The 23,395-nt window shown below is 45.4% G+C and overlaps 1 protein-coding gene across 1 annotated transcript in view; it reads right to left on the bottom strand.

Moving 5' to 3' along the window:
• su(r) (dihydropyrimidine dehydrogenase su(r)) overlaps window positions 1–21,853 on the bottom strand; it is a 37,857-nt gene extending 16,004 nt beyond the window's left edge. Inside the window, exons 1-12 of the mRNA XM_084577064.1 lie at window positions 21,484–21,853; window positions 16,107–16,217; window positions 15,170–15,252; window positions 14,314–14,401; window positions 12,789–12,950; window positions 9,618–9,814; window positions 9,054–9,135; window positions 8,899–8,980; window positions 8,686–8,793; window positions 7,164–7,333; window positions 2,644–2,854; window positions 766–950 (exon numbers count right to left, since the gene is read on the bottom strand). Coding sequence (XP_084433190.1) covers window positions 766–950; window positions 2,644–2,854; window positions 7,164–7,333; window positions 8,686–8,793; window positions 8,899–8,980; window positions 9,054–9,135; window positions 9,618–9,814; window positions 12,789–12,950; window positions 14,314–14,401; window positions 15,170–15,252; window positions 16,107–16,217; window positions 21,484–21,537 — 1,533 coding nt within the window. The 5' untranslated portion in view covers window positions 21,538–21,853. The remainder of the gene's footprint in view (window positions 1–765; window positions 951–2,643; window positions 2,855–7,163; window positions 7,334–8,685; window positions 8,794–8,898; window positions 8,981–9,053; window positions 9,136–9,617; window positions 9,815–12,788; window positions 12,951–14,313; window positions 14,402–15,169; window positions 15,253–16,106; window positions 16,218–21,483) is intronic.
• Between the last annotated feature and the right edge of the window lie 1,542 nt (window positions 21,854–23,395).

Below are 23,395 nucleotides of genomic sequence, written 5' to 3'. Positions count from 1 at the left end.
CTCATTTTATACATATTTCTGGATCATGGAAGACCTTTATGAAATATATATGTATATGTGTGCATATATATAGTCCACGAAAGTCTAAGAAAGTCCACGTAAAGTGGCTTTGCAAACAACAGCCACGTTTTGCATCAGTGTGCCAGAGTGGAACTCTTTCATGCAGTGAAAATGTGTCCATGTCCATAGCCCCATTGACGCAACATGACTATAGTCATGTTGCTTGAGATTGCTTGAGAACGCCTCAGCCGACTTCCCGGCAGACACGCACACGCCTAAAGCCGATCTAAAAACTTTCCTGTCACTTACTGTCAGAAGCACCCCTGTCGGTAGCCGCTAGCAGTCATTGCTCTCAGTGCTACCTCGGTGCCCTCGGTCGGCAAACTAAGCACTTTAGAATAGACACTTTAGCATAATCACTTTGACGTCACCATTTTAGTGCGAAATCATTATTTCACACGGTCAAATACAACCAAACATATTGTGTGGTAGGAAAAAGCTTCGAAGTGGGACGGGTTCTACCGTAAATATTTGTCGTCATGAATGCGAAACTTGTTTTGCATATTCTTCATTGAGTGGCATTTCTTTTAGGCGCTCCGGAGCTACAAAATGAGATAGCAACTGCATATACAGTACGTAAATAAATAGCCTCATCGCACGATTTCGTATTAACCTTAAGCATAGGTGCATAGCATACATTCATCCGACGACATGCATATAAACCCCTTTCACACTTTTTTCAATAAGGGAAAGGGGTTCCACTACCTGCAGGTACTTGTGAATATGCCACGAGGCTGTCTTGCCGTCATTGACGGCCTCCACAGTTGTCTCAGAGACACCGGCCAAGTCTCCACCGCAGAATACCCAGGGCTCACTTGACTGCATTGTTTTGGTGTCGACTTCCGGTTGCCCGTATTTGTTTAGCTTCAGCGGACGTAGTGCATCCACAACTGAAAATGAAAACATTCAATAGCTCTAACGCATAAAATCAGATCCGATAACCCGAGGAGTTCCGGGCATGGTCGTATTATAAAAGCAGCAGTTATGGTAACTAGTGCACAAGAGTAGGGTATTGAGAGGCTTCCGCAAGTGAGTAGATAGGAATGGAACCCACCTGGGCCCCTGTATCACGAATCAGACAGCTACTCCGGGGCCAATCAGACATGCTCGTACTGCTTAATCGCTTAAAACTGGGTTTTATATCTATGCTAGGTTTCCTTTCACATAACGTCATAACTTTTGACTGCCGCTGATGAGTACGTTGAAGATAATTAAGTCACAAATCAAGGGAATATTGATTAATCAAGGACTTATGTGCGAACGAGGATCCGTATCGGGAGCAGGCAGACGGGATCCATTAACTCTGTCGCTGTATACCCTTGAAGGCGGAGCTTAACGTTCCCCCAAATTGTTTCACGTCCAATCTGCACTGTGCCCTCAGCAGCTCTAGAGTCAATCTCAAATATATAGAACCCGATATACCAAATCATTGCTTATATCGAACTCTTATGATATCACCTTGGGTACCCCACTCGAAAGTATATATGCTTGTTGGCGTTGATCGAACTCCTGTTCAACGAAGCATTCGACATATAGAACAGCGCGCCATTGCCTGCAACGGGCTCTTCTCGTAATGACTTCCCCACGATCACGTTTCGCTCGTGGAGCCCGGTCGGCTGCGCACACCTCGGGCACCTTCTGGGACCGCTAAAGCTGTAACATGGCGTGACGAGGTGAGCGTAGAGTCCGATTGGAAATGCCCTTAGGTCTGAAGTGTTTGCTTTTAACGCGACTCTGCCCTCATGCGGGAAGCCGCGGTCTGGTTCACCGGGTGTCGTGCGATGAAGCCAGCTTTGCTAACCAAAAGCTTGTTGTGGCTTTCTCTTGGCCTGTTTCGCTACTGGAGGATACGAAGTCAACTGTGCCCTATTTTAACCGAGTTATGTTTGCGTTTACGGCGTATCAGTAACAGTATTAGATATGTTATGATCGCCGATGGCTTTCCTAAAGGACCATCCGCAGCAGCTTTGGTGTGCATGATCCCTAACTAAAAGGCACTTGTGCCATGCGGCGGAACACGTGATGTGCGTGACGGGGTACCCCTACTAAATATTTGGAGCGTCCGCCCGCACCGACGGTGGGACATGTAGAGATGCGCCCTCTGTGCCGCTTTTTTCGAATCATGGTACAAGGTGAACTCAGCGCGCTAGTTACCGGTGCGCGCGTGCGCCTAGCTGATCGTCGCACCCGCAGCGAGCGGCGGCCTACCCATATATCTGCGGGCAGTACAGCACTGCACATTTCACGACAATGGGCGTTCTAATGACAATGCATTAAAACTGCGTGGTTCAGCGCTGCCTCTTCAGACTCCAAATGTCGCCATGGAAGCATGAGCAAAGAAGTTGTACTTAAAGTGAATGTATACACCTTTTCAATAATTGGTCGTTGGGCGCCGCCATAGTGCTCGCTAGACTGTATTTTGCGCTTGTCGCTATCACAGTGAAAGCCGCAGAGAAACCGGATTTTTTAATTCCAGAGAGGAGGCGTTTCGAAACCTTTCACATGAGGGCTCTGATATTATCACTGTCGCGCGGTTGGGAGGCGCTTAGTCAGTGAGACACATCATCGCTCACGATACGCTACCTGACGTGTCTCCCAACGTGGAACCGAAGGCAGAAATGATGAAGTCTGCTTTCAACCGGACCACCTGCTCTTCGTCTTCGATCCAGTTCCCGTCTTCGGTCTGCTCCGTCCTCAAGAACTCCATTCCTTTGATGCGACCCTCTTTCACTAGAAGGTTTCGAGGGGACAGGAACGGTAGGAACTCGCACTTTTCTTCTTTAGCAAGCTCCATCTGGAATATGGTGGGATGTAGAATAAGAGCTGTATTATATAGGCTTACTGTTGATCGAGAAAGCGCAAGGAAAAGTGTGAACTACAGCATAGGACAGACACCCGAGCGCCTACTTCCAACTGACTTTATTTCATGCGAGAAGCAGAATTTGATACTCTTAAAGTCACGAACAAAAAAGCTAAACATGAGCATTATTTGTCTGAAGTGAAAAAGTGCCTGTCGTCCTGTCTTTCACAAATGGAAAGTTCGTTGTAAGAGCAAATGCAATATTTGCTCGAGAAATTGTTCTGGCTTTGGAAATAGCGCGGACTGGCGAAGGTTGCGTAAGGGCTCCGTCGATTCTGTTGTCCGAAAAAAAGATGGCGCATCTTACATCGTCGATAAGGATTGTCATTTTTCGCTATGTGGAAATACCTTTCAAGCATGCGGAGACGACTACAAAAGCATAACATTCTACGTCTCGCATGAAATGAAGTCAGTTGGAAGTAAGCGATTGTGTGTCTTTTCTATGCTGCAGTCATTGCCATTCCTTGCGCTGTTTCGTTCAATATGGTTGGCCAACTCGCCCAAATGTTGCCATTATAAAGCCGTGATGGCACGCCGACCAGAATAAGCTTGCTACGCAATTCAATTGGCGCTCAGGAGTCCGCACACATAGCGGGAGCCGTTTACCATACGTGGAGAAACGAACTGTTGCAACCCACATGCTACATGCATGCTCTAGATATTTTCGGACAATGAGCCGTGTTGGCGAATATCGCAGAGCCTTAGCATTGAAGATCTTACAGCCAAATGTTTGTACTGTGGAATAAGTGAGGCCTGCATTAAGAATAAACTGTCGAGAGTGAGCGCAATAGCCAATGTAGTTCGTGTTTTCTCTGTGTACCTTGCCTAGCGTAAATAGGTGGGAAAAATCAAGTTCAAATATATGCCTTACCGCAGCTAACACGCCCTGTTTGACCTGTTGCTTTGTACATCAGGCAGATGTACAACGATATACGATTGACACCACATTTCTGTCATCTCATATGGAGATTTAATGCTATGTTATCAATGACTAAGGCACGGTTTTTAAAGTTCTGCAGCTTCCCTAAATATCATACAAAATGGCAGTACAAATTTAGCTGATAAGTGGCACCGCGAACACGCAAGATGCGAGTCATCTCCTCTGTTGTTCTCATCCTTAACTAAACGCTGATTTCTGCTTCAGGCACACTCCAGCGCCTTAACTTTGTTCGAGGCACAATTGAGAGTTTTCGCAGTACTGAGTGCTACTGCACGCTTATCAGAGATGCAGTTGCTGACAGGTATGTTTTCACCCTTATCCATGGCACGTGCCAAGGAAAGAGTCTCGTAAACTCCAACCAGGGCCGCTACCCACGCTACTCGTTAACGATTCATATTGAAACTCCCCTGGCATTCACTGAAGCTTACACAACTTTGTTAATGAATTCGCTTCCTGAGCTCGCTCAAACCCATCATTATCTCACATGGTAAGAGCGCCATTAGCTAAGACAGCAAGAGATAAGCTGAGAATTCAAAGGAGGCTAAAGATGGAAGGGGTCTCGCCACGCGACGTTACATTTCCACATTACCCGTTTCGAAGAAACTCGGGCACTAATTTTATATTTTGTGTACGTGCGCGTGTGTTTGTGCTCACCCGACAACGCATGCAGCGCGGCTTAAGAAATGTCTCAACACAAGCGCAGTGCGAGATCCGAGAAAGCCTTATAAGCTTAACTTTTTCGAAAAGCCATCAATATCAGCCGCCAAAGCATTGCGAGGTGCATTCCGACAGACACTCTCCTCATTTCGAATATAAATCGCAATCTTAGGGTTCCGAAAGCAAAATATCTTAAGCACTCTTTTTGATCAAGCTATATGCTTGCTTTCACTACGTTCTGTAAAAATGACGGGAAATTAAAACACAAACTCAAAACACTTAACTGTGTATATGACATGAAACAGCGCCTCGGAAATCAAAGGTATAATCGCTACCTTAAGGTCGGAAAATTACAGTTTGGTTTAGCTCAGCCGCTGTGCTACACCCAAGGCAGCGAGCTCGAATCCTGGCCGCGGCGGCCTCTTTTCAATGGAGGCGAAAAGCAAGGTACCTGTGCGCTGTGCCCAGTCAGTACACGTAAAAGAACCCCAGGTGGTCGAAATTTCCGGAGCCCTCCACTACGGCGTCCCTCATAGCCTGAGCCGCTTTGGGACCTTATACCTCGTAAACCAAACCAAACCAGTTGTTTTGTGCTTTAAACCACGTTAACATCACGTTAACGAGCGACTACCAAAACGTTTGAAGTTACAACACTTTTGAAAGCAGTTCAAGTACAGTGTACAAGAAGCGAGATACTGCCTTTGACAACAGTTTCCAGGCAATCGGATTGACTGATAGGCGGCACCGCTTAATGGGAGCAATAATATTCCAGTAGAGTCTATAAACCAAATCCGTTTCCTTATAACCTTTGACAGGTGCAACAACTATCCAGCCCATATTCACTACACTCAGGCGTGATAGCCATAGTCACAACATAGATCCCTAATCTTTTACCGGAAGCTATATGTGTAAGTTTATTATTTTAGTACTGTGAATTTAGGCACTTTTTTTTTTTCTGAAAACCAAGCACAGGTTTTAAATCAGATTTACATTTCTGTTACAGCTGATACAGATAACAGTTCTGTTAAACCCCAGAGCGTCTTTAGCTGCCCGAGGGGAAAAAGCGCACTTAATGTTTTTTTTTTTTTTTATCTTCACAACCAGAAGTGAATCTTCTTAGTACTCCAAAGCATTCGGTATCCCAGCAGAGCCCAGAGTTTTAATAATGAGTAATATTTTTTTGCCGATGGACACATAGATGTTGGTCGTGGCACAAGCGTTATTGTGAGACTCCAGCTTATTTGAACAAAGTGAAGTTGTTTACGTCTGGAAATGAGCATTTTTCTGTTATGTGTTCGTAAACGCGGCCGCCTCAACTCCGAAACCGCGACCACGGTATATTCCCTGAATAATAATGACAATTATATCCGCATTCGTATCTAAGCACAACCTGGAGCGAAATTAGAGCACACTTGAATATATTTGACATCTTGAATTCTTTTTTTTTTTCCTGTCACAATACGATTTCGCTGTTTAATTTCCTTGCGAGTCGAAAGAGAGTGGAGTAATTTAGATCTGTCGGTAAATCCGTAACAAAAGCTTGATCAGGTCTTTCATTTGTTCAGAACGCTTTTCATGCTTGTGTCTTGAATATGCTTAATTGTTTACCGTCATTCGTCTATATTAAAGAGATTTAGCATACTGTGATCAGCGATCCGGGGCATGCTGATTGGTTCCGATGCGGCAGATCTATGCGCCGACATCAAGTATGTGGCGCCATCTATCGGCATCAAAGAGATCTGGGCATGCACAGTGGAACGCGCGGTGGCGGATCACAGCAGCGGATCGCGGATCACGGTAAGCTAAAACTCTCAATGAAGTTGATGTGTTCACCTTGCTTTTCCAGCAGAAACTCTAACGAAAGCAGTTTTCAAACACGAGACGCATTCTTCTGTATTTCCATTAGAGTTAGTCTGAATTTATTTTTGTTTTTATTTTCGTACACACCATTTGAAGGAACCTTGAGTGCAGATAGAAGTTTTATCATATCAATAGGGTGCTGCTTTATAATCAAATGAGCACCGGTCTCGTAGAAAATGTATGTCTTATATAGCACAAAGAACAACGCACGACCTACAGGCGTTGCTATCACCGGCCCTTTTAGCGAGTAAAACGCATGATATATACAACGCAGATTTCATAGCGCTACGCTGCCAATGACTTCAAGAGGACGGCAACTCGACGTTTTCGGTAAAGGTTTCACGAGTTTCAGTCGTGTAGAGGGAAGGTTTTTAAATCACAATTTCCTGGCAGAAAAGAGGAAAGCTCATCGTATGAATAGGCAAACTGCGCTAAAGAATACGGACAACAGAAAGAGAATTAGGCAGGCGGCCCGCAGACTCGCAAATGAATTTTACTAGATGAAAAGTGTCATATTTGCAGTGAACAAATAATGCATGCACAATTCGTCTTTTGTTGCGGCACAAACAGAAACATAGCCAGAAAGGCTCCAAATAAATCATTTTTTTTACTTCAAACTCTAAATGCAACGAGCAGTCATCAATGTCATTTCAAAATGGAGCGTGAATGAAATAGTTCCACTAGAGTGTAGTAATTAGGGCAGTTGGTGCATAATACAAGCCTCAAGAATGTGAAAGTATTTCAAGATAGCTTCAATTAGTGATTGCAATCTCTCGCATCGCTCACCTCTTCAGGGACCGCACGGATGTTTGTGAATCCCTTGCGGAATACGACAAACACTCGTCTCGCTCCGCACCGGAGTGCCGACGTGGCGCAGTCGAACGCCGTGTCCCCGGCGCCGAGGACGATCACGTTCCCGTACAAGCTGGGCAGCGACTGCTTGCAGCGGCACATGCCTGTCGCCAGGATGATAAGCGGAATGCGCCAAAGAGGACTCACTTCACTGTACTTGCCTACACAGTTTCCAAAGACTGCTCGAAAAACGTGAACACCACGCGAATATTTCGCGTTGTCTTTTCCTCTCCTGTATTGGGCATGGCGTACCACTTGAATTAGACCGAAGCCATGAGAGGTAAGGCCGAAGCGCTTTCTTGCAAGACGAAAATAGAGTGTTGTTGGTGCTCGCTTTCGAGAAGCAGTAGTATTCCGGTCTTGCAATTTTATAATATTTGTCCAAATAGCAAAACGACAAAAACGACGCATTTTTAGTGTCTTATAGTTGGTAAGCCATAAAAGCAAAGTGCATACCAATGAGAGCATGCCCTATTCAATAAAGCACTTTTCACGTGGATTTTTGTTTTATGAACGAATGAGGAGGAGAAGAAGGAGGAGGAGAAACTGGTTTGTTACGCTGCACTGGGGGAAGACCCGCGGGCCTGGTCGATAGGCTGTAATTTACTGACTATACTGACTCCACTGATTTACTGACTTCATATTCCTGCAACTCACTTCTACCCTTCACTTTTATCATCGAAGGCATGTCATCAAGTGTAAGCATCTGAAAACGGCACTCAAGAAAGAACAGAAAGTGTTTTTTTTTTTTTGACGATGTTACTTTAATTGTTGTACACAAACGGCCTTCTCTTTATAGCTGTTTCCAGGTGTACGCTATTTATTTATTTATTTATTTATTTATTTATTTATTTATTTATTTATTTATTTATTTATTTATTTATTTATTTATTTATTTATTTATTTATTTATTTATTTATTTATTTATTTATTTATTATGAAAGCTTTTCTGGCAAAAGAAAAAATCGGGAAAGGAATGCTTGCGTAGGCCGAAGTTGGTGTCTCTGGAGCTTGTAATAAATTTCAAGTTTTAAAACATTTTACATGAGCGTAAATTGTATTGCTTTTATTTATGCATTACTATCGTATATGTCACCATCGCTACGGGGGATCGAAATAATGAAATCAACCTTGTTGCATGCTCTCCCGCTCTCCGTTCAGTGTTTTGAAGTCACAATTTAACCAGGATAAGGCTTAGAGTGTCGTAAATACCAATACTCATACCTCCATGCTAAGAAAGCTATATTTAACGTGCAATACCTGGCTACAAAAAAAAAATACTTCGAAGTAAATATTGATTATTTAAAATCTATAGAAATATGTGGATATCATTTTACTGTTTCTGGCATGCTATCAGCATCTGCGCTTTCTTTTCCAAAACTGCGCGAGTGCAGTATTACCTGGGAATATTTAGTAAGACTGCAGTAAGTTATCAATTAAAATTTCGTGCGCCTACCTGGCTTGCTGGCCTTCGATACCAGTGGCAGAAACGTCTTGGACGTAAAAAATCCGTGACTCGAGTCGAGGCCTTCAAATATCGGAATAACTTTCGGGTCCGGTAAACCTGAAATACGGCGGCACGTTAAACAAGAGGCATTAAAAAACAACCGCCATGATCTGATCGCACTTTTCTAACAGTCTCTGCAAGTGAACACATTTTTCTACTTGCCTATACCAAGGAAGACTACATCGTAGTCTTTCTTAAGAGACTCAAGTGTGAAGTCTCGTCCAAGAGCCTTGTTGAACTCCACCTGAAAAGCAAAAAGAAGTTTGAATGTGCAATTCCACAAGAAGTTAAAACTTTTACTCAAGTTTTGTACCTACTCTGACTCCCAAGTCTTTGACGAGGTCTAGTTCGAATGACACCACATCGAATGGTAGCCGATACTGCGGAATCTCTGCAGAGCTGCGAGAAATTGTTAATGCTAAGAAAATACAATCCTTGTTCAAACCACCCCCGCAGAAACATAATGACCTGTTAAGAAAGTCCTTCATAAAAACTTCTCCAAACAAACCATACATTTTTAATTTCTAGGTGCATACTATCATGCTTATTGCAATGTACTACAACAATAGCCTCTTGAAACTTTATAGCGATAACGATAAGCAATGTTTAGGAATATGATGTTCATTTTACCAAATATTCGCAACGAACGTGATTTAAAACAAGTCGACGACGATCATGCGATAACCTGCACACCTGCGACCCATTCTTATATTTTTTTATCAGATCCCAAAATCAGCACTACTGCAGCTCGAGGGCGCTTCCGTGGATTGACACATTATTTTTGAAAGCCGTCATTTTAGCCTCAGAAGCATCTTTGGCGCAAAACTGTCCAGTTGAGATCGGTCTAGTGAAGATTTTGATATGTGAAAGTGAAAGCTTACCTGAGTCCCCCGAAATAAGCCTGCTTCTCGAAGATGACGATGTCTGAGTATCCAAGCCGGGCGAGAAACGTGGCGCAACTCATACTGGCTGGGCCGCAGCCGACAAGGGCTATCTTGGCTTTGTAGCTTGAAGGAAGTTCGTGCAGCGGCAGGAGATTCGGTGGCCGTATCTGAGGGACCCGCATCTGCTTGAACACCTGTTCAAACAAGTACATCAATTAGTGCTCACGTTTCATACCTTATAGGTCCTGAGCAGAAGGTAGTTATTACACAGGCACACTTCGGAAAAGGTATATCCCTGAGTGTAAGTGTCGCTAACGTCTAAGCTTAGGTCAGAGTTATATCAGAGACTTTGGTCGTACTATTCGTCATAGACGCCTTGACAAACGGCATTTTACGAGGATTACAGCATGATCAACTGATTTGCAATGTCAGCATACTGAGAAGTTGTGCGTTCAAGTGCCTATGCGCACTCATGCACTTCGCAGTGACTGCTCAACTCCAAAATGTTTTCTTACTTGAACAAATATTGTTTCGAGAAAACACCATGAACTAGAAGAAGATAGACTGCCTTAACAGCAGAGTTATGTTATATATTTCTAGATTCACCGCCAGTGCATGCAATCTATAGCAAAAGTTCAGGAAGATTGGTGTTTCTCGCGTATTGGCTATTTTGCTCTGCAAACAGAAGAGCACTCTTGACCAAAATTTATTCTTATAATGCATCATCTTGCTAATTTTTTAAAGTAATCATTGAATGTGCATCGAAATACTGCTTTCCAATGAATTCACATAATTTATGTTTACTTGAAATAAATAAAAAATGTAGGAAACCATTTTTTCATCTCTAGAATTAACTGCTGTATAAAGAGGCATATGTGAAGATGTGGGGGAAATCCTAAATCAAGTGAAGTGTTAAGCGTATGATTAAAAAAAAAGAAACATTCAATATCCCTGTGTTTTCACCGAGCCTTACATTTCAAGACGAGATTAAACGATGAAAAAACAGTTTTCGACAGTAATATTTAGGCAGATTTCTATTCCCTAGGCCCACAACTACCATTGATTTCTTTAGAGCAATCGGAGATAATCTAACGCCAAACTTGAGACGTTTGGGATGGCACGACCCGTTGGTTTGGTGTGTGGGGTTAAACGTCCCGAAGTGACTCAGGCTATAGACCAACACCGATCTGTGACGTAAGCACGATGCGGTGGCGCTTCTATCGCCAGCGTGGTCTGACTGGAGGTGAAAAATAGGCTTAGCTCCCATAGGAATACATGGAAGCGAAATATTCCAAAGCAGTTTTCTAATTTCACGGGTCATCTTTGATGTCGTTATTCGGTTCAGAGCAACCATGAACGCCCTGGAATAGATCGTGGAAGTGTGAAATCTCATTACCGAGGCGAAGTATTTTTAAAACACCGCGAAACGTATCGGGGTGTGAGTTGAGAGGGCGACTCATAGAAATACATGTAAACACAACTTACCGCAACATTTTGCTCGGTTCAGCAGCGTTGAACCCTTCTCATTTTTTGGTGAACGTCTTGTACGACACCCCGATGTCATGTTGCATGACACACTACGATCTCTTGCAAGTAATGCAAGTCTGACGACTTGCGGGACCGCTCACAGCACGATAAACTGACCGCGCACAGTTGCAGACGACAATGCACCACCCGCTGTCGTTAGCAGACGCTCCGGAGCTGGAGGCGGCCGCGTTGGGTATCGCCAGCTACGCTGTCGTCTGCTGCAATGCGCGAATCTCGTTCGGTTCATATTGTCGTATGGCGTTTGACAACTCATTTTTAAATATAATTCTGTCTAGCATGTATCACTGGAGCGACAGTATTATCAAACTTATTTACCTTATGCGGCAGCATATCAGACTAAGCAAAACTGCGCGATTCGCTACACCCAGCTTGCCTTTTGGCGGTGTCTGGATTCATAGCACAGGTTATTCGGGGAGTTTCAAAAGTAGACCGCCTCCGTAATGACGCACCATACTTTATCACACACTTCTTCAAAGCGCTGGTCAACATTTAACGACCAGCCACCACTTCTGATGCCCTGCGAAATGAGAAAAATGTTCCGGTAAGTTGTGTTTACATGCATTTCTACGGGTAGCCCTCCCAACTCGCACCCCAACATGTTTCGCAGTGTTTTAAAAATACTTCGCCTCAGTAATGAGATTTCATATTTTGACGATCTGTTCTAGGATGTTCACAGTTGATTTGTACCGAATAACAACATCACAGGTGCCCCTTGAAATGAGAAAACTGCTTAGAAATATTTCGGTTCCATGTATTCCTATGGGCGCTAACCCTATTTTTCACCCCCAGTCGGCTGCGACGCCGCGAGCGCCCTCCTTGTTTGTAAACACGGTGTTGGTCTATAAGAGACGCCGTAGTGGAGGGCTCCGGAATTTCAACCACCCGGGGTTCTTTAACGTGCACTGACATCGCATAGCGCACGGGTACCTTGCTCTTCGCCTCCATCGAAAAACGGTCACGATGGCCGGGATTCGATCCCGCATCCTCGGGTGGGGTAGTCGAGCGCCCTGACCACTACATCACCGCGGCGGGGCGCGTGGCCCGTTGTTAGTATAACAAATTTGAGGAGCACTTGATTCCGCCTTTAGAGGTATTGCGCATAGCTTCAATGCCTCCCATCTGCGGTTCCTCGTTGGTACACATGCATCTTGCTACTCACTCGATTACCAATCCCTTCATTTGAGCCTCTAATATCGCACGCATACTTCTTAACGTAAAGCCGTAAGCTACCCCATTAAGCAAAAGACCGAAAGACCGCCCGAAATAGATATTGAAGCCACTCATTAACCAAGCGGTCCTGGCGTTTGCGTGGCTTTACAGCGGTACCGTGTCTGACTCGGGATCAAAGGGTTTGGCGTTATGTTGCCATGTCAAAGGAGTTCGATTTGGCAACTGCTGCAATTTCGACCATGTCATGGGCTCTCATGACGTCACACAACTCGGTGACCAATCAGGGCCCTATCATGCCACCAGACAGAAGCATGCTTGCAATTTTTCGCTCACAACGTCAATGCCAACCACGCCGACGCCACATTTTTGACGCTATGTATCCCTAAACGCTGGCACGTTAACATGTTTCAACAACGGCAAACTTTGAAGCCGCGGTCGCTCATTACTTACATCTGTTGCGAACTGCTGCAGGCCGCCAATGTTGATGGGCCCTTCTTCGGAGGCGTACAAGTTGCATCCTCCCACACAGAGGTCGCTTGTCGGACACACCATTCCGCAGGTGAGGCCCAAGGGATTGTCTGAGAAGATAGCTTTGGCAGCGCCGTAGTAGTTCTGCGCGTGACAAGCAGTCGTCGTTATTATGACATTAGACTGTTGCGATGATGACATTTGACAAAGCCCGACGAAGATACATACTGCAAGGACACTCGTGAGTTGATGGGTCATGTGTAGGACGGTATAGAACCGGACCATGACCGCATTTAACTAGCTGCGCCGACTTGGCGGTCGACGGAGCGGCGGCAACAACGTGAGGGCGATGCGAAAGTCCAAAGGTTGACTACCGCTCGTGCCGGCGCCATATTAGAGAGGTTTAGCTTACCGTGATCCGCCACCACGCATTCCACTGCGCATGCCCAGGTCCCCTTGACGCCGATAGATGGCGCCACAAACTGGATCGCGGACCACGGTAAGCTAAATCTTTCTATTATCTTTTCCGGCACATAGCAACCGCTGGTAACGCGGGCCACTACAAGGCTCTCCTCATAGATGGTTTGTGGGTACAGAATATAAAATGGGTACACACAGGGAAGAGCTGTGCACAAGCGGTTCATTACTTGTCCATGTCCCAGGCGACGAATGACTGATTGCGAGCATCCAGGGGCGGAATGCGAGGCTCGACTGAGAGACACTAGCTGTGGAGTAGCGATCGAGCATACTTACCAACATGTGTGTTCCCAGTGTTCCTGACTCATAACAGGGCGGCTTGAATGGCTACCCGAAAAGTGGTTAAGTGACTTTTCTAACAGCGAATGCTCCGAAAAAGAGATCTTGGCGAGAAGTATCACATCATCGTAACGCGTGTTAGCCAACTGTACGACCGATCCGACGCAAGAAAGCGGTTGGCATCCGCTCGAGGTATCTGATGCTGTATCGAAAGGAGGTTGCTTCTATGGCCACATGTCGTTGTGATCTAGAATGGAGTGACATCTAAGTCTCGGTGCTGTGTGCACACACGGTTGAGGTGTTTCAGCGGCAAAGAAACTCCATGGACTGCTCTATGTCAGTTATCAACACAGAAGAATGCCTATGGACATATTATCTCAGGCTTTCTCAAATCGTCGTAGAGCGTGTATCAAGTTACTACGGCGCCCAGTTTCGTGTCTGGGTCACCAAGTGTAGAGCACAGGCGTTAGCAGAACTTGCACCAGGCGCTTTGCCGAACTAGAAAATAAATTTACTTTTATAAGCAAGGGCACTCCAAACCGAGAGAAACATGCCAAGTGTCTGGTGTCTCAATGTTATCGTCCCCAAAATCTATGGCACCAAGGTGTCGCTGCTAGAAACGTTTTTACGCATATAGAAGTTATTATATCCCAGGGTTTTTGAGACGCGTAAGCGAACCCAGATACAACTGCTGAGTCAGGCAAACATTCATATTCGCACTCATAAGGTTAATCACGTTTCCTCCACTCACTTTTGTGGCTATGCTGCTGATGAAGGCTTTGATATCGAGCTGCGTAGGACAGCTCTTCTGACATGGGGCATCGGCACATTTTAAACACCTGTAAAAAAAAGAGAACCGCCACCATTAACTCTCTCGAGAAAATTATGTCAGAGCGAAAAACAGTGATGGAAATCAGTACGAAGGAAACTTGTTGTAGCCACTTGTCAGTTACGGTAACAGAGTGGATTTAAAGGACAAGCGAACGTAGGCATGAGCGGCAAAGGGGCTGGTAGAGCGGTGATACAAATTTGGTAGGGTGGTGTGGCTGTAACTGGAAAAGGGCATAGCTGCATTCGGCGACAGCGTTTTTTGGCAATGAGGTGAGACATACATGGGGGCAGCAGTGTCTTGATGGATGGAATGGTTGGAAAATAAGAGCGTCCCCTTTGAAACGGGGTAACACCCACTTGAAGTTGCTGATCAATGCGATCTCGCCCTAACATCTGTTCTGGTGACCATCCGGGTTAGCATATTTGATAGGACGACTGCCCCGTAAAGGCGGGAGTGCTGTGTTCGATCCCCGGACCAGGACGAGTTTTTCCTTAACCAGGAAGTTTCTGAGAAAGCTGTATGGCTTTCTTCCTAGCCGCACAGCTGCGCTTGGGTGGATGTCAATGATTAATTACTCCCTGATTATATACACTGGTTACTTCGCAATACGGTGCAGATATGACAGCTCAAAAAAGATGGGCAGGTCAACAACTATATGTCCACCTCTGTGTGCTGTGCCGTGTGCCGCGCTACAAAGAGATCCGTCTTATGCACTAACTCGAGGCAGGCTTTGCTAATAACATGCGGAAAGTGTTCAGCCGTCAAGAAAGTTTACCTAGCTGCTTCCTTTAGGGCGCCTCGTTCGCTCAATGTGGTATGCTTGATGTCATCGAAGTTTTTCTCCAGGGGTGTGCAGCTCTGAAATCATAGAGTTGCGTATGTTGTTAGGATAGGGAATACATAATAGAACCACCGGTGAATAAAACGCGGAAAAACTACTCAAGCATGTTTAGGTTCGAACAGAAGCTGAGGCTTTTGCCTCAGATGCACACGAAATAGGCCCAGAATTACTCCCGTAGCATAGTGGTGTGCCGATGTGCCATTCCTTGAAAAGCATACTGGGCCGGTTATTGTCTTTACATGCAACGTGGAAGGCTTCTTAAATCATTCTATATTTCATGCCAACTCAAAACGCACGCCTTTAAAAGAACCATGAGCTGAGCAAGGGATATTATTGATTTACCTTTTTAATATTTAATGTTCTACTTGACTTGTGCTTCAGGTACTGCGCTGCATTATTTCCCATTTCCAGGCATTTAACTCTAAATAATGTGAAGCGACTATCGTTAAAGTTGTTATCCTAGCGGCATTCGCGGTCTGAGCCAGCGTGTTACCACTTAGTCAACTAGTTTACAGACTGTACTAAGTTACGGTAATACGGGGAAGACCGATGATCCTGGGGCCAGCCCATACACACAATTAATACAACAGATTAATATCAGCCGTTTCTTTAAGGGGCCAGCGCTGCTTTCGCAACGGTCGCCATCTCAAAACATCTGAGAGCTATGATAATTTGACATATCAATCGCCCTGCCACTTTGCAAGTATGTATCATATAGCGTGCAAGCGTGAATCACCAGCTGCACTTCTTTCCCTGTGATTAAATCAAGCACTTGTACTCCACTATCTCCTATCACAATGCGTTCCCACCGTGGCTTCCACGCTGCGTTGCACAAGACCTTGAAAGCGGGAGATAAAGCACTGCCACTTACGCTGCACTTCTTATCGCTATTCCTCTTCCAGTGCTGCTTGTTTCGCTTCGTATCGGAGCTGGGCGTTATCGTCGTCGTGTGCCTGACGCGCGGGTTAAGCGCTAGTATGTTCTGCGGAAAAAAGAAAGACAGGAAATTATTTCGACACAGAGCGTTTCACATCAGCGACAACGTGGGCAAAGTTTGCATATACGTCTTTATTGAATTCCTAAAAGGAAGGAGCATAGTTCAGTACGCTGGTAAAATTAAATAGGGGGGGGGGGGGGGGGGGGGGGGGTTCTTGAGTTCATGAGTTCTTTCGGTTCTCGCAGGTTGTTTTTATCCACTGTACATATCGATCGTCTTACAGCTTATGACGTCACGCCGAGGTTAGTAGTGCAATACTTAAGCTGGAGAAGTCACTGCGGTTCACGTTTTAAATTGACACAGCAATATTGAGGTTGCTGGTGTCCTTGTTAATCACACTGGCCTCTTTCTCTGCCACTCTGAGGCGGTATTTATTTGTGCGTGCACACGCACGAATAAATACTTTTTTTTTTTTGTATTAGGTGGCAGGGTAAAGCGCATTTTTTTTTTTTCATACAAATCAGCAAATAGTAGTGCATAATACCAGTGACTGCTTAACGTTACAAGGAAAAAAACATAATGGTATCCAATTTATTTTCAATAACTGACCTTTAGAAAGAAATATATAAAAATCAGAATATTACTGCATAAAAGCAACCTAGGCAGGGAAGAAGGAATCGCAATATCTGTTTAAGAGGTCCTTCTATAAAGGGAAGCAATCTTAAACGGTCAGTGTTTACTTATTTTGCGATCAGTTGGCTTTCTCGCTAGCCAGTAGCTTTTTCGTTATTCAACACAAAAGGCACACACGCTGGAATGCGCTAAATCAATGTTAAAAATCCAGTAATGCATCGGTGGACACTGCCATGTAATAGTGCGCGTCGCACCGACTCATCCACGGCGGGGTGTTTGCGAGGCGGCGTTCCTAGGCAGCTTCCAGCCACGTGACGAGGTATCAACGGCTGGCAGCGCCGCAGGTTGTATTTCCCTAGCCGTGGAGCAGTCAGACAAAACACGAGCTCTCTCCACTGTCCTTGAAAGACGAGTCGCCAGGCGAAAAAAGAGCCGCAGCGTTGTTTCGCTAGGCACGCAGGTTTCGCTTTCTGGTACGCGCTTGGAACTTTGAGGGGCGTGTTACAACACGCGTTTGGATTCCCGTTCTTCCCGCCTCTCCACCAACGAAATGGTCGAAGTGTAATAAAATCAGGCATGATTACTAGCTTCTTACTGAAATATAGCACAGTTCTCTGCTCAGGATTAGAGCGATGTGATACAAATAAATGCCTGTTTATTTTAATGTGGAAGAGCTAAGCACGAACGGCCACTGGATAACGAAAAGTTAGCCGGGGTGTAACTTAATTTGAACCGATAACGACATTCGAAAGTACTGTTTGGAATGGCTTTGCTTCGCTGTTCGGCTCTGAGAGACTAGTACAGATTTTGGCAGAGTGTTAAACGTCTTTAGTACTAGTAAGTGGTTTTATTGAAATAAATAAAAAAAAACGGAACTTAAAAGATGTTTGCCAGCCCCGGATGGTTCGGATTTCAGGCAAAGGAAAGGTGCAGCATCTCTCTCTCGCTTATGGGCGGACAACTGCACGTACAAATAACTGTATTAGATATGTCGTGGGTTCGAATTCCCATCGCGAACTAGCATCCAAATTGGCTAGCATGCTGGATGCTGATTCGGAAGCGGAATGGAATGACGTCACCCTGAAAGCCGCACTTTTTGTGCCACCGTCAGCCATTGGGTTTCTCACCACCGAATCTCAAACAGGCTCGACAATCTCTCTGTGACTTCAGTCTGGTTTAGCGATTATCTGCCAGCTATACTACACGATAAGTTATCTCCTGGATGCGGTGCCCCATAAAGCAATGGACTCTTGTCAGCGTGAAATAAGTAATGATGGGGTTTTGGCGTAGTTACCCCAGAGAGGACGTACAGAACACTTTGTGCAGAGATGGAAGTTTATGAAGACGATGACGAGCAAAGCACATGACAGGAGTGTATTGCAGTTTAGCACGTATGACGAAGGCGATAGCTACGACGTTAGCGGGTACTCGCCCCTCACGTTCAATTCTTGGCTTCGAAGCCGCCCCACTCCGACATTGTTTTTTTTTTGTTGTTGTTGTTGTTGTTGTTTTTTTTTTTTTCCGCCGAAGCTCGGCGGATGCAGGCCACAGCATTTCCGGCTGGTATTGGTTGCATGAGGTATAGTGCTGTTGTTTTAAACGGCAGCTGTGAATTCAAAGGCGTTCAAAAATGAGAGTGGCAAAGCCGACTGATACAGACAAGGGTAGGTTTCCTAATATTTTTTCACCTGCTTTTAAAAACCATCAATCCCGGAAAAAAAGAAGGAAGCAAAAGAAAGAAGTGTAGCGGGCACTTAAGTTCCGCCTTTATTGGTATCGCGCGATAGCGCTATAGGGTGCCAGTCCACACATAAAACGCCGCTCTAAGCAAGCCGTGAGAACGTGCTTGTGTGGCCTGAAGGTAATGTGAATTTTCAGTAGGATGGTTCTGATGTCACTCTCCCATATGAAAGGAGACGTCCGAGGTGACAGCTTTCGCCATATGTAATGTCACGCAGTCCTACGTCCAGTTAGTGCTCGGTCATGTAAGCTGTCAGATACCACCAGCCAACGTCATACTTTAAAATCTGGCATCTGCGGTGTGAGCGAAAAATCATGAGCGTGGCGCTGGCAGCTTACATCTAACATGGTGTCATCTGATATGGACACGCATTGAACGAACATACGGTTACATGCCTGACGTTACGTATGACTGGAGCTCCCAACTCGGGTCTCTTCTCTCATATGGGCGGATGATATCAGAACCAGCCTGCCAAGACCCTTGCATTTTCGTCACACCTATGCCACCCAGGCACGTGCATACTGCTCAGTTAAAGCGGGGCTTTATATGTGGGCTGGTAAGCGGTCAGCGCTATCGCGTCAAACCTATAAAAGCGGAGCTTAAATATCCATCATGATTTTTATTTGGAGTAAAGCGACGCGATATCGAAAACTAGTGACCCCCAGGTATGTGAAATTCCCACTCCGCTCCAATAATGAATCTTACGCGAAAATCTCCAAGGTAGCTTCTCTGTGAGGCTTGATAGCAATGAAAATTTTTCCTTCTTATGTTTACACTGGAATTTTTATGGAAACTGAGACGCTACATGGGCGCGATACGATGATGCACCTTTTCAAATCGCCAGCCCGTTTCCAATTTAATACAAATAGAAAAAATATGGATGTGGCATAAAAGGACTCTAACGGTTTGACGGGCGCCTCGGTACCCGTTCGCTGGACCAGCATGCTGCACTTCACACTAAATAAGGAGACACCAGCGTCTCCCCGTTTCCAAAACTTCGTGCGAAGATGTCATGAGCGACGTGTACGTGTAAAACGAGTCTTGCAGAGAAAGTGAATCAGTTACTTCGGCAAATAGGCAATTGTTTGGCTTTTCAAAATTTGAAAAGTAAGGCAAGAAAAGCCCGAAATTCTTCCGTGGTGAATTCAACCGGCACTGCGGCGGGGAACGAGTAGAGTTCAACGTAGGCGCTGTTTCGGCTCCCTGTGTCGGGTCGGGAAGATCTGAAACATAGTCTCGTGAGAATTCCTTTAATGCCGTTGGAGCCATCAACTCAAACATCATTTGTGCTCCTTACAAGCCCGAAAAACATCTACGGCTCAACTCAAAATGCTGAGAACAAGAGCGCGTGCCGCTAGAAGTGTTTCATCGATGATGTTTTCTTAATTTGGCCGCACGGTGAAACTTCGCGTATAAACTTCAGTCAACTCCGCTAACACGTCAATCTGGTTCTCGCCTCCCTACAGAAACTTCCCAGTAAATTTCCTGCAATTCGCGGTGCTGATTTCCAAAGATTGGGTGGTTGCTGAACTTTACCAAAAGCGCACAGTGTCTCAGCAGTATATGCATTATTTGGAGCAGCTTCACTAGGCATATTGTAATACGGCTGTAGCTTATAGCCAAGGACATCATTTTTGACGCTTCTGTTCGAGAAAATATGGCTGCAGCACCGACTAGAGTCAATTATAAAACCTCCCTGTGGAGACAGAAATACCCCGCGGAATATATAGATGATATCAACAGAGAAAGCGGGCATACTTGACCGCAAAGAGAGTTTGTAAAGCTAAGTATTGTTTCATAAATCCACCGCTATAGTGGGATACAACACCAGAAAAAAAGCGGCAGATGCCCATCAAAGGAGGCCGCCCACTTCAGGCGTCCGATTCTGCTGTCTAGGTAAATCCCCTTGGATATGTGACATCGCAGGGTGTGTTTTTGTAGATTATTCTGGCCTTGTGTAGTGGTTTGTAGCAACCTCCTTCCGGCCCATAAAACTGCTGGTCTACGACAATCATGCACCAATCTGATGGAGATTAGCCCCCTTCGAATCGGCAGTAAAGACATATCCTATGCGTGCGTTAATATATTATATACGGATGACGCACGTATGAAAAGAGGGAAATGTAATAAATTTTGTTCCACTCATAAAATACACTAACTATATTGCCTTTATCCGGCATCTACGTTTAGTTGCTACATCATTACCATTCCACATTTACTCAGAATTCCTTTCTTCCCTTGGAAAGACGTGACAGTCACACCTGTTCCACAAGGTCATGTCGTGTCGACTCCAATATTTTCGTGCCGAGTATTAATCGAGGTCCTGACGCACAAGAGAACTCGTCATACACGTTGTTTAGACCGTTGTTTAGACTTCGGTATTTCATGTGTACCTGATATACAAGCGGAGCATTCCTCATCCCTCTTTCGCAACCTCACTTTCTCTCACAGGGGGGAAGTTTAGGCGCCGCATAAGTTGATGGAATAAGACCCAGGTGTACTCTTGGCATGAAAAACATGTTAAGGAAAATGAAAGAATCAATAAATGAACAGAGGCAAATTATCGGAAATGGCTGCATCTGGTCCAACATGGAGAACTTTTGTGAACGCATGAGTCGTGATTACCGCATATGAGCAGCAAACGAAATCCCACGTGGGCGTCGTGCGGGTTGTGCTACGTGCATTGCGTTGTAAACCAGCCTTCAGCAGGTAGTGCGTGTCTAATGGTGGTAAGATTCTTTCCTAGATCCTTCGCTTTGAATAAAGCGAATATTCAACATTTTGTGTTAATAAACAACTATTTCTCGCACAGCTAAGCAGGCTTCGATCAGTCCAAAACAAAACCGCAAGCAAACTGGAGCAAGGTCACGCGATGCGACGAAGAGCAAGAGAGTGCGCCGAGTTCGAGGGAGTAGGAAATGAATCCACGGAGCCTACCTCTATGTCTGGCGGGTCGACGCTCAGCTGGTCGGGATATCCCGCGCACTGCATCCTGCTGCCTCGAAGAGGGCCACTTAATGTCACCACACACTGCCTGCAGCAACGGCCGGCCGGATAACGTAGCACGCTCGGTACAGAAGCCTCGACGGAAAGCTTTGTGAGGGCGTCACACGCAAGGTCAGGCGCGTCGCACACGGAGCGCGCGGGCGACGGCTACGGTTTCCCAGTTCGTGAAGAGTGCTGCGGTCGAAGGAAACTGGCACAAGTCTTAATCTATGCGGGTGAGGGGTGAGGAAAGGAGAAAACGAGGGTGAGAGAGCGAGATAGAGAGAGAGCAGTGCTGACGACGTGACAAAAGCTCCACATGCCGTCGGCGCTTCTGTTACAAGTGAACTAGTGAAAGAAGGACAGAGAGAAGTTCGTGTGACACTTCCTGTCAGCTGCTACAGTCTAGAAGAGAGTTGAGAAAAATAGTGGAAAGGAGACTCCTTTTGGAAAGGGTCGCTCTGTAGAGTCGGCCTCTCTCCCCACTCATTCGTTATCGGCACGAGGGTCCCGCCAGCCTTATGGCAATCCGGTTGCATAGCTGCCCTCAGCGCTTCGGCGGCTGAGCAGTTGTTACGTAAGTACTGCGCGTGCCCCCACTCTTGCACCCAACGCGCGTGAAACAGTCCTGTTTCGAATGAAGAAAAAGACAGCTTCGATACTCTGCGGCGCTTCCGTTTTGTGGTGAGAATCACGTTTTCACGCAAGTTGCTGAACACTGCAGAAATGAAACTTACTGACTCTGGAGTTTCTCACCAAGCTCAACGGCAGCTATCCCATCGCAAAGTGCGATAGGAAATCTCTCTTTTATCAGCGGGCCTGGTCAAGGCTAAAACAATCGGTCCATTTTTTATTGGTGGAAATGAATAGGTGATTTTACCAGTTGCGAGGGTGGAGCACTGTGCTGTAGAGACCTGCTCGCCGCCGGCGAAACTTTGTACTTCACTTTGAGCATTCCGTTTCTAGCGGCAATGAGTACACGAGGGGTTCCTGACATCTTGCCTTGCTTGGCATGATTAACATACAATCGGCGCCTACAAAATCGCCACCAATCATACATTTCATGTATGCGCTGCTGTCCAGACAACACAAATGTTCCACTTGATTGTGCCGACTGACACTGTGCAACACATGAGATTGTTGGTTTATCACTGATATGTTAATAAGAGAGCTTCTGAGTAAAGATAGCTGCGTTATTCTGGCTATTTTGTTTTCATTGCTTTTTTAAAGCAATAAAGATAAACCACAATGGGTGATTCAGAGATTAAGAGACTTGGAATGGCAGCAGTTATGGATAAGGGTAGATGGAGAATACCTCAGTAATCTGCGATTTGCTGATGACATTGCCTTGCTAAGTAACTCAGGGGATGAACAGCAAATAATGATTGATGACCTAGACGGACAAACTAGAAAGGTAGGCTTGAAAATCAATGTGCAGAAGACTAACGTAATGTTCTACAGCCTCGGTAAGGAACAGCAATTTATGTTAGGTAGCGAAGCACTGGAAGTAGTAGTCGAATATGTCTACTTAGGACAGGTATAGTAACCGCAGATCCGGACCATGAAAAGGAAATAGCAAGAAGAATATGATTGAGATGGAGCGCATTTGACAAGCACTCGCAGATTATGACTAGTAGCAGCTTACCGGTATCGCTCAAGAGGAAAGTATACAACAGGTGCATCTTACCTGTACTCACCTATGGGGCTGAAACGTGGAGGCTAACCAAGAGGGTTCTACTTAAGTTGAGGACAACTCAGTGGGCTATGGAACGAAACATGGTAGGGGTAGCATTAAGAGATAGGAAGCGTGCAGAGTGGGTCAGAGAAATAACTCAAGTTACCGACATTCTATAGTGGAAATCAA

Source organism: Amblyomma maculatum, chromosome 8 (genome assembly GCF_055883805.1).
Source record: "Amblyomma maculatum isolate TAMU_Amacu chromosome 8, ASM5588380v1, whole genome shotgun sequence".
In the NCBI taxonomy this organism is placed as follows: domain Eukaryota; kingdom Metazoa; phylum Arthropoda; class Arachnida; order Ixodida; family Ixodidae; genus Amblyomma; species Amblyomma maculatum.
This window is presented reverse-complemented; position numbering and strand designations above follow the sequence as displayed.